The sequence below is a fragment of the Benincasa hispida genome, chromosome 9 (genome assembly GCF_009727055.1).
Source record: "Benincasa hispida cultivar B227 chromosome 9, ASM972705v1, whole genome shotgun sequence".
NCBI classification, from domain to species: domain Eukaryota; kingdom Viridiplantae; phylum Streptophyta; class Magnoliopsida; order Cucurbitales; family Cucurbitaceae; genus Benincasa; species Benincasa hispida.
The window spans coordinates 50231217-50242938 of NC_052357.1; the positions used below are offsets into that span (position 1 = coordinate 50231217).

The window sequence follows — 11722 nt, forward strand, 5'->3', positions numbered from 1 at the left end:
TGCATGTATGAATGGAAAGAGTGTAAGCAATATTTGAGTTACATAATTCGATGGACTACATATTTCGATTGAATGAAAAGTTAAATGATAAAGGGAACTATCTCAATCACGTTTGAAATCTCCCCTCTAAATAAAATAAACCCCCACAATCTAATTGATCAAACTAGATTGAAAGTTCTAAGACATGCATTCTAAACACAAGAATACAAAGAAAAAGCATAAAGCTTGAAAGAATAAATATTAAACTCTAATAAAATTTTATTCAAATTCAAAATGTTCTTCTCAAATGACAAAAGTACATAGGTATTTATACTATCTAAAAAGACAATTTGAAAGGACACAACCTTTCACCTAGTTGATTAGGTTCAATAAAATCTCTTCAACTACATACATGAACCTCTATAAACGTAAATAGATTGTTTTAAATTGTTTTGATTCTTGAAGGGTTGTAACTCTTCATATTTGGAAACTTAACTTGGAAGCAAATCTTTTACTGCTCTAACTCCTCATCATTACCAATTATTTGCTTATAAAAATGATGTCAAATATTGATTTAATAAGTCAAGTTATTAATTCACATTCAAATTAACTTTGCACCATTAAACTTATTATATATAATATTATAATTTGTTAATTCTAGGTGAGAGATGAGTACGTTATTACTCAACTATGTCCAAACGAGACAAAGTAAGATAATCTTTGGTCAAATGATATGAAGATCATGCACTACATTTGATGGCAAAATTCATAGTTCATAATCAATCTTTTTCAAGTGAATAAATAGACATCAAGAAACCACTAAAAAAAATATATAAATAAAAAATATAAAAAAAAGTAAATAATAATTAATAATAAACCCTAATTTCCTTATTCCATGTTCTAGCACTAGAATATGCTCATAAGTTCCTTAAAAAGTTCGTTATCCATATTATGTTCTTAAAAGCCCTTATCTCAAACCTTCTCAAGATTTTTCTTTCTTCACAACTTTAAGAAATTTAGTTTGTTAGAATAAAAGTTTCTGAATGTTAGGGACAAATGATTATTGTTATATTTGGAACAGTAGGAATAAATGAAATTCTATAAGTTCTTGATTTGTAAATACTAAAATAATATATTTAAAAATATCAATACTCTTACAATTTTGGACGGTATCAATTTAAACCATAATCTAATAATGGTATCAATAAGTTTATATGAGACTCAAGTATATAGTATATCAATGAAACCCTTAAACTTTCATAATTGAATCAATTTGGACTTTCGATTCAGATTTCCTTTCAAGATTGTTCATGCGTTATTCTAATAGTTCATTGTATTAATCCGACATTTGAAAGTGATGATTCACTTTTTTTTAGTACAATAACTATGAGGATGAGAAATCAAACCTTTGAACTCTAAAGAAGAAAGTAATGTCAATTATCGTTGAGCTAAAACTCATTTAAAGTGATTCGCTTACCATTTAACACTTTAATTGAATTACATGTTTCATATGATATTTTTCAAACTAAGTTTGAAGAAGATTGTTAATTGATTCATTACATAATTTTAGGACTTAAATTGATGCAACCCAAAAATTAGGGGTGTAAAGCGAAATTTCTATGAAATGTATGATTAAAAACCTAATTTTAAGTAGCTAAAAATGAGTTTGAATAGGATTAACAAAATCTCTAAGTTGAGGTACGTAAACTTACATATTAAATAAACAAACACACATTTTTTTTATTAGGTTATATGATTCAACTCGTGAATCAAATATATCATAATCTTTTGTTTGCAAACGAATGTCACCATCGAAACGTTGATTTCAATATGATTAAAACTTATTTAACTACTTTTAAATTATGATTAAGCTAAGTAAAGAAAAAGTTCATATTATTGATATTTTAGGCTCCGTTTGATAATCATTTTGTTTTTTGTTTTTGTTTTTGAAAATTAAGCCTGTATCATTCACATTTCTTACTATGATTTGCATCTTTCTTAAATACAATGGTCGAACTTTTAGCCAAAATTTAAAAAACAAAAACAATTTTTTTTAGTTCTCAAAATCCGACTTGATTTTCTAAACCATAGATGAAAAATAGATAACAAAGGAAGAAAATGGTTATCAAAAGATGTCTAATTATCATTAGTCTAATCATTTATTAATCTTAATAAAGCAGTTGGTGCAACGCTAATTCTTTTTAAACAATAAAATCTGACGTCCTAGAGAAAAAACCAAAAAGAAAACATGGCATATTCCTTATCACTTATATTATTGTGCTTTATTGTTGTTATTTAACATACTTTATAAAAACAATGCATTTTCAAAAGTATTCATAAAAAATTTAAGTTGTTTTTATTTAGAATGGTCTAGTCGCTGCATAGTTTAAATTTTGCTAACTCAATTTAGTTGGTAACAATTTAGTCTCCGTACTTTAAATTTTGTTCAATTCAATCCATACTCTAGAAATTAAGATTAAAATTTAATGAAATTTATTGCATAAATATACTGATAGACTGAATAATTCTATAAAATGCAAAATCTACACCATAAAATAATAAAAATTAGCATCTATTTTTTACGATTTTCTTAACATTAAGACTAAATTATTACAAAATTAAAATTACATAGACTTTCGTTATGAATTTTAAATTCAGGACAATAACTTTCCTAAGATCTTTGGAACCAAAAGTTAAAAAGAAAAAAAACAGAATCACAATTTTAAGAAACAAAATAACTAAAAACCTAAGCCACCTTTGACAAAATATTTGGTTTTTGCTTTTAATCTATGAAAATTATACTTTTCTTCTTACACTTTCATGGTTTTCATTTTTATTATTTAAACATATTAATTCTTACCAAAATTTAAAATAAAAATGAGTTTTCAAAACTATTTTTTTTTAGTTTCCACATTTTGATTTACTTTTTAAAAACCATCTTTAAAAATAGATAACGAAAAAAATGCTACGTGGAATAAATATTTATTACTTAATATTTTAAAATGAAAAAAAAAATAAAAAATACGACTATTAAACGGATCTAAACAATGAGAGATTAGATCTTAAAACATAAAATAAGAAGGTACTTTTGTAAAAATAGCAATCAAATCTAAAATATTGATAAATATAATACAATGTAGAATAATTCGTAATGTAACAAAAAAAAACAGCTCTAATGAGAGTCTATTGTTAATAAGAATATATGAACGATATATATTTTTCTATATTTACAATTTTAAAGAAATATTACTATAGTCTTAATTATTATTTTTTAAAACATGCTATCGAATGCAATCACCAATAGAAAATTAGATAAAAAAACGTTTTTCTTTAAATAAAAACAAAAAAAAGGAGAGAGTGGGCCAACGGAAAGGGCCCACGAGAAGTGGCACGCGGCATAACAAGAGAAACCCTAATATTCAAACTCTCTGTCCGAATCATTTTTCTCAACCTCTTCCTCCTCCTCCTTCTTCTTCTTCTTCTTCACCAACACTCTCTGAGTTACACTCCATTTTCAGAATCAAACCCTTCCATTTTCAGCTTACACTATCTCACATTCAGACCTCTCACCCTTTTCTTCTCCTTTTCTCATTCCTTCTTTTCCTTCTTTTGTTTCTCTCCCTCTCTTTCTCTCCGACGCCTTCAACATTTCTGTTGCAAGCTCTTGGAGTGTGGCTGAGAGATGGTTCACTGTTTGATTCCCTCTCAATCTCTCACCGCCAACTCCATTTTGTCTCGATCCTCCTCCATTTCTCGTTCTTCCGCTCCCTGTTTCTCCAATCTCATCCATGCCAGGTGTTTTTCTTTCACTACCACAGTTGGATCAACTTCGCTCAAGATTCATCCATGGCAGGACCGGCTTTCTCCGTTTGGGAAGCTGTACTGCCCAAAGGGTTTGGTTCGATGCAACAAAAACGGCGAGAAGACGATCACAGAGAGTAAAGGTGGGAAAATTGGGAAGAGAACTGATTTGAAGAAGATTTTGATTCTTGGTGCAGGCCCCATTGTGATTGGGCAGGCTTGTGAGTTTGATTATTCTGGTACTCAAGCTTGCAAGGCGTTGAAAGAAGAGGGATATGAAGTTGTGTTGATTAATTCCAATCCGGCTACGATCATGACGGACCCGGACTTGGCTGATAGAACTTATGTTACTCCCATGACACCAGAACTTGTTGAGAAAGTGCTTGAGAAAGAACGCCCTGATGCTCTCTTGCCCACTATGGGTGGCCAGACTGCGTTAAATTTGGCGGTTGCTTTAGCTGAAAGTGGTGCGCTGGAGAAATATGGGATCGAGTTGATTGGAGCGAAGCTTGAGGCAATAAAGAAAGCTGAAGACAGGGAGTTGTTTAAACAGGCTATGAAGAACATTGGGATTAAGACACCACCTTCTGGGATTGGGACTACGCTTGAGGAATGTGTTGAAATTGCTGGTGAGATTGGAGAATTCCCTTTGATCATTAGACCTGCTTTTACGTTGGGGGGAACTGGAGGTGGGATTGCTTACAATAAGGAGGAATTTGAGTCTATTTGTAAGGCGGGTTTAGCGGCGAGTTTGACGTCTCAGGTTCTGGTGGAGAAATCTTTGCTGGGTTGGAAGGAGTATGAGCTTGAGGTTATGAGGGATCTTGCTGACAACGTGGTAATCATTTGCTCCATTGAGAATATTGATCCCATGGGAGTTCATACTGGGGATTCCATAACTGTGGCACCTGCTCAAACTTTGACTGATAAAGAGTATCAGCGGCTGAGGGATTATTCCATTGCTATCATTAGGGAAATCGGTGTTGAGTGTGGTGGTTCAAATGTGCAATTTGCTGTCAATCCAGCTGATGGTGAGGTGATGGTGATTGAAATGAACCCGAGAGTTTCAAGGTCCTCTGCTTTGGCTTCCAAGGCGACGGGTTTTCCAATAGCGAAGATGGCTGCAAAATTGTCTGTTGGTTATTCATTGGATCAGATTCCGAATGACATAACCAAGAAAACGCCTGCTAGTTTTGAGCCTTCAATCGATTACGTGGTGACAAAGGCAAGTTTCTTATTGTTTTTATTTATTTTCTTTTTACGTGAGATTTGTTTGCTATTTTTTTTAGCGGTTTTGGAATTGAAATTAATGGCATATTGGTACATGGATTAAACTATATTTACAGAACATATGATACTGGAAGGTTTAGCATGGAGTTGACTTGTGATTCATTTTAAACTTCAACTTTGTCCAAAGTACATACTTCTACCTAGTCGTGGAACATGATTAGTTGAGCTCTTTCCTTGTGTAATCAACTGATAGTAACAGAGTTCGTGTGTTCCAAATTCGAATTAGTTAGTTGGTGTATAAAGAATACAATTTTTTACGGTTTTATAAATATTGGGCATATTATAGATGAGATTTTGAGTATGCATATTCTTCCATGGTAACCAATTTCCTTCAAATTTATTGTCCTTGCCTTAATTTCGAGCATATTCATTTTAAGAAAGTTTGATATATGTATATGATTATTACAGCATTGCTATATCTTCTTGTTAGCTTACTTGATGACAGTTGATACTTTGTACATGTTTAGTCTTCGATAATAGTGGCCCTGCTTTCTCCCTAAATTTATATCTCTCTTCTTCCTTGTAATAAGTTTTCTGATTTTTTTTTTTTTTTTTTTTTTTTTTTTTTTTTTTTTTTTTTTTTTTTTTTTTTTTTTGCAGATTCCTAGATTTGCTTTTGAAAAGTTCCCAGGTTCTCAACCAATATTGACGACTCAAATGAAATCAGTTGGTGAAGCTATGGCTCTTGGCCGCACTTTCCAAGAATCCTTTCAAAAAGCTGTAAGATCATTGGAATGTGGCTACTCTGGATGGGGTTGTGAACCCATTAAACAACTCGATTGGGATTGGGAACAATTGAAGTATAGCCTCCGAGTTCCTAATCCAGATCGCATTCATGCTATATATGCTGCAATGAAGAAGGGAATGAAACTGGATGATATTCACGAGCTGAGTTACCTTGACAAGTGGTTTCTTACTCAGTTAAAGGAGTTGGTGGATGTGGAGCAATACCTCTTGGCTCAAAGCTTATCTAACCTGACAAAGGAAGATTTCTATGAAGTGAAAAAGAGAGGTTTCAGTGACAAGCAGATAGCATTTGCGACTAAATCAACTGAGACGGAGGTGCGCTCTAAGAGAATATCCTTGGGTGTCCTCCCAGCTTATAAGCGGGTGGATACATGTGCTGCAGAATTTGAGGCAAATACCCCTTATATGTATTCTTCTTATGATTTTGAATGTGAATCAGCCCCAACTCAAAAGAAAAAGGTCTTGATATTGGGTGGTGGTCCAAACCGTATTGGTCAGGGTATTGAATTTGACTACTGTTGCTGCCATACATCATTTGCTCTACAGGTTTGTATTCTTTTTTAAATAATTGAAACATGCTTATGAGTTAACTGGTACAGTTTATGAAGTTTATCTTCTTGCAACCTTTTTCAGTATAACCTCATGTTTACCGTATTTACTGGTCACTAGTTATCTAGTGTTGACTTGATTCCATCTGATGCAATCTTATATTATTAGGTTATTATGATTAATACTGTAAGCACTGTGCTGAATATCATACTTTTTATCATGTACGATGGATGGTTATTCTTAAACCTAGCTTGTAACTAACTTCTTGTTTGTACAGGATGCTGGGTATGAGACAATCATGATGAACTCAAATCCTGAAACAGTGTCAACAGATTATGATACAAGTGATCGTCTGTACTTTGAACCCTTGACAGTTGAAGATGTTTTTAACGTTATTGATTTGGAACGTCCAGACGGCATCATTGTGCAATTTGGAGGTCAAACACCATTAAAATTGGCTCTCCCCATACAGCGGTATTTAGATGAGAACAAGCTCAAATCTGCCACTGGTGGACATGTTCGCATATGGGGAACTTCTCCAGATTCCATAGATGCGGCTGAAGACAGAGAAAGGTTCAATGCAATCCTTAACGAGTTAAAGATAGAACAACCAAGAGGGGGCATTGCCAAGAGTGAAGCAGATGCACTCTCCATTGCTAAGGATATAGGATACCCAGTTGTTGTCCGACCTTCTTATGTTCTAGGTGGTCGGGCAATGGAAATTGTGTACAGCGATGACAAACTAGTGACTTACCTTGAAAATGCTGTGGAAGTGGATCCAGAACGTCCTGTATTAGTCGACAAATATCTATCAGATGCTATTGAAATTGATGTTGATGCATTAGCTGATTCACATGGGAATGTGACAATTGGTGGGATAATGGAACATATTGAGTTGGCTGGTGTCCATTCGGGTGACTCGGCTTGTTCACTCCCAACGAAAACAATTCCATCCTCTTGCCTCGAAACTATCAGGAATTGGACAACAAAGTTGGCGAAGAGGCTAAATGTCTGTGGGCTTATGAACTGTCAGTATGCGATCACTATGGCAGGGGAGGTTTTCTTGCTAGAGGCAAATCCACGTGCTTCCCGTACGGTCCCATTTGTATCTAAAGCCATTGGGCACCCATTAGCTAAGTATGCTTCACTTGTTATGTCCGGGAAGTCTCTATATGAGCTTGGCTTCACAAAAGAGGTCATCCCCAAACACGTGTCCGTGAAGGAAGCTGTCCTTCCCTTTGAGAAGTTCCAAGGCAGCGATGTGCTATTGGGGCCTGAGATGAGAAGCACTGGTGAGGTTATGGGTCTTGATTTCCAGTTTCCTATTGCATTTGCAAAAGCTCAAATTGCTGCAGGGAATAAGTTACCACTTTCTGGAACTCTGTTCCTCAGTTTGAATGACTTGACAAAGCCCCACCTTTCCAAAATAGCCAAGGCATTCTTAGAGATTGGATTCAGCATCACTGCAACGTCTGGAACTGCCCACGTTCTTGAATTGGAAGGCCTTCCTGTCGAGCGAGTACTGAAGCTGCATGAGGGACGGCCTCATGCTGGTGACATACTTGCTAATGGACAGATTCAGTTGATGATAATCACTAGTTCTGGCGATGATCTTGATCAGATTGATGGACGTCATTTGAGGAGGATGGCTCTTGCATACAAAGTACCTATAATAACAACGGTTGCTGGAGCATTGGCAACTGCCGAAGCCATAAAGAGCCTGAAGGCAAGTTCCGTTTCAATGATCCCTCTTCAGGACTTCTTTGTCGAGACTAAAAGTGGTAGTCAAAAGGACTTGCAGTCGGCCTCTATATGATTCTGCTGTATATACACATTTGTAAGTCTTTATACTTATATACATTTTTCATCTAAACTTGTAAGTTTGCATCTGATTTAGTCCTAGAACTTTAAAAAACCTCTAAGAAGTCTCTAAACTTTCCTCAACCTCCAAATTTGCCCATTATGTCTTTGAAATGTTTGAAACTTGTATAAACTAGCTGATCTATGAAGCTGTAAACTTTTAAATTTGTCTAGTAGGTCTATGACATTTAAAAATATGTTGAATAGGTGGGAGATCCATTAGACACGTTCTACAACACAATTAAAAGTTTAAGGACTAGTAAACTGTTTTTAAAGTTTAGGATCTATTAGTTCCTGGAATTTAACTTATTAGTTATCTTTTGTTTGGCCTGCCTGTGATTCATTCTGTTTTGCCTTATGTTCTTCCCAGGTTCTCAAAGTTCGGCTTTTTGCTAGTCTTATGTAAGCTTATGATAACAAATTTTACAAGTGACAACGACGGCGACTGTTTTGGTTTGGACTTAAAACTTGTAATATAATTAACATTTATAATTTGTACAACTATATTTCATGTTGTTGGTATCTTCCCACATCAAGGCTTTGGAGAAATATATCTTTCAAATGTCTCCACTGTGGGCATGCAGTAGTAATGGTGGTGCCTAGTCCTCCACTTCAATGGAGATATGAATCTACTGCCCCCCTTGATTGTGAAGCAGCCTCCATATATGAATGCTTTGGAGAAACATTTTCAAATAAAGATTCAAAGAGTTCAGGTGTAAACTTGGATTATCTTTCAATGCCATTTATTTTCCTCCATCAGGCCATTGTTTGCAGTTTTATTCACCTTTCTGCTATATTTCCTTGCTGCAATATGATAGATTGAATTGATCTCTCTCTTTCCTTTGCGATTAAATATTGCTTCTTAAAAATAGGGCATGAAATTTTTGTCGAAACGTTTTTACGTATTCCTCATGGATTTGATATAATGTAAAAGATATCGATATTTTTGTAATTCCAATGAAATGTTTCAAAAATAGTAATATATCTGATTATAATATTTATTATTATTATTATCATCAATTCCCAGCTACTATAACCTTTTATATGGACATATTACACATCTTATAATTTTCAGAAAGCCTTTTGGATGTCTTATTTTCAATAAAATATTAAGGGAAATTCTTATAAATAAAAAAAATCCAAAAAAATTTTACACTAGCAAAAAGTTCAAAAAGTGTTTGGTGGAAATATTTTTAAACAAATTTTTATATTTAAAAATACCCCTAAAACTAATTGGGCTTTTATCTTTTAATCCTTCTACCAATTTAAAATAAAAAACAAAAAACTAAAGGAGGAAAACCGTTCGACTCCCCATTTTCACGTGCGCATTTATTAATTTTTAAACGTTTTCAACTATTCATGTAAGGAAATAAACTAACCTGTACTAGCAATCGACTAATTCGTTCGTGGAAGGAAGGAAAAATCGATCAACAATTTTGGGAATCTTCTCACAGTTGTCGTTGAAGACCTGGGGTTTCTGCATGTTTTGAACGCCGGTCGCACATCACCCCACCGTCGCACCATACTCTTCTACACTCCACCGTCGCACGTTACTGTCGCACCGTCCACAAAATCGTTATTGATAGATTAACCACAGTGTAGTATGAGGTAAATATTATTCATTATTGTGTAAATCTTGTTCAAATTGAAGTTCAATTAGTCAGGGTTTGTATGTACATTGGTAGATTAACCAAATTTTCTTCTTGATTTTCTGTTTGGGTTAAAATACATATGGGGTTAATGATGTACAAAACGCAATCGACAATCTATTTGGGTAAAAAACTGGTAATGCCTATTTATTTGTTGCATTAATTCTTCATATGAGTGAAAATAATCTGCATAAAGTGGTACATTTGATATATAATAGGCAACAAATAAACGATATATTTGTTCCGTTTTCTCCTTCGATTATTAGATGGTTAATTGGTGTAGGAAAGTTCTGATTTTTACCTTCATCAGTGGTAACATTTACTGAATTTTGGATATTTTGAAGCATGATTCTGCAACATGTACTGATGAGTTTCAAACAATGGTACATGCAAAAAGAGTTTCAAAACTTGTATTTGCTTCATGTTTGAGATTTGGCCCAGGGATATTTGGTTTGTTCTTGTGAATTTTGGATAGTTGCTGCATGCCCTTTGATGAATCTTTGTTTTGTTATGAGTACTGAAGCTTCGTGTATATATATATATTGATGATTATATGTACATAAGCAACAATATATTGTATGTATTGCAATAGATACTATATAATACTAGTATGTTATGACGATTATTTGTATGTACTGTGGTATTTGCTCTGCTGTGTGTCCTTTGATTCATTTTTATTTTGTTATGTGTACTAAACTTTGGTGTGTATATATATATATATATATATATACTGATGATCATATGTACATAAGGAACATTTGTATGTAATGTGGCAGATACTATACAATTCCAATATATACTTTGGTGGACAGTACATAATTTCAGTGTTATACTTGGTTTAGTTTATAATGTTATGTGTAAATTTGTATAGTTCAAAAAATTTGATTTCGTCCTTTCCAAACATATTTTTATAGAATCATGGTACGTGTCAAATTACCAGTGAAAAGGGAAGAAAGTAGACGAAGCAAATGCCTTCTCTGGGCTCTACATAGGCAAGATCCAGTAAAAAAAAAAGTGACAAGAATGATATCATTAACCTTTCATCTTACGTAAGATTTAATGTAACCTTTATGAATTATATATTCACGTGTACATTAATAACAATACATAGAAGTTACACATACTATTAAATCTCATTATATAGGACGAAGACAAAACTGCAACAGCTAAACATGTCAAAATAGAGGAACATGTTGGAGTGCCTACATCATCCGAATTTTATGACAGGTTATTAGGAGACATGGCAACTAAATTCATTCCATTAACAGTACTACAAACCAGGAGAAGACATTGTAGAAGAAGAGGAAGAGGATGTACTTGGAACACAAATAGTACCATATGGATACACTTATGAGGTAAAATACACAATCTACAATATAAACAAATTACAGAACAAATGATTTTATGATACCAATAACATGCAAAAAAATGTTGATGAGCAAGTGATGTTTATGAATCTGTTGATGAGGACTCGGGCCAGCAAAGTAATACAATTGTACAACTTATATAAGAGCTATATATTGTTGATGTAATTATACTGACTTGTATTCAATCTAGGGTGCTGCCAAAACACCCAAAAGAAAACCTGAACAAAGACAAACACAACAAACAGGGGAAAAAACTTGTAAGAAGGTATGAAATGAGTTTTTATTGAAGTAAATTATTTACAATTTTACAGTGTAGTTAACAATATGTGATATTTGATTCAATATAGGAAAAAATACTGACAAAACGTGCAAGGAAAGTTGAACATAAAAGTGTAGAGAAGGAAAAAGCAAAGCTTGATAAGGTATTATACTTGACATTTGCTATAGAGTTGGGGATTGCCAGTAGATATTAGTCTAATC

General features: G+C 33.6%; 1 protein-coding gene across 1 annotated transcript; it reads left to right on the forward strand.

Moving 5' to 3' along the window:
• Positions 1-3404: 3404 nt before the first annotated feature.
• Positions 3405-8985, forward strand: LOC120086592 (carbamoyl-phosphate synthase large chain, chloroplastic). The gene is made up of 4 exons (XM_039043320.1): positions 3405-5005; positions 5671-6363; positions 6644-8203; positions 8597-8985. Exons 1-3 carry the CDS (start codon positions 3662-3664, stop codon positions 8180-8182), a joined length of 3576 nt encoding a protein of 1191 aa, XP_038899248.1. The 5' UTR covers positions 3405-3661; the 3' UTR covers positions 8183-8203; positions 8597-8985.
• Positions 8986-11722: the final 2737 nt, after the last annotated feature.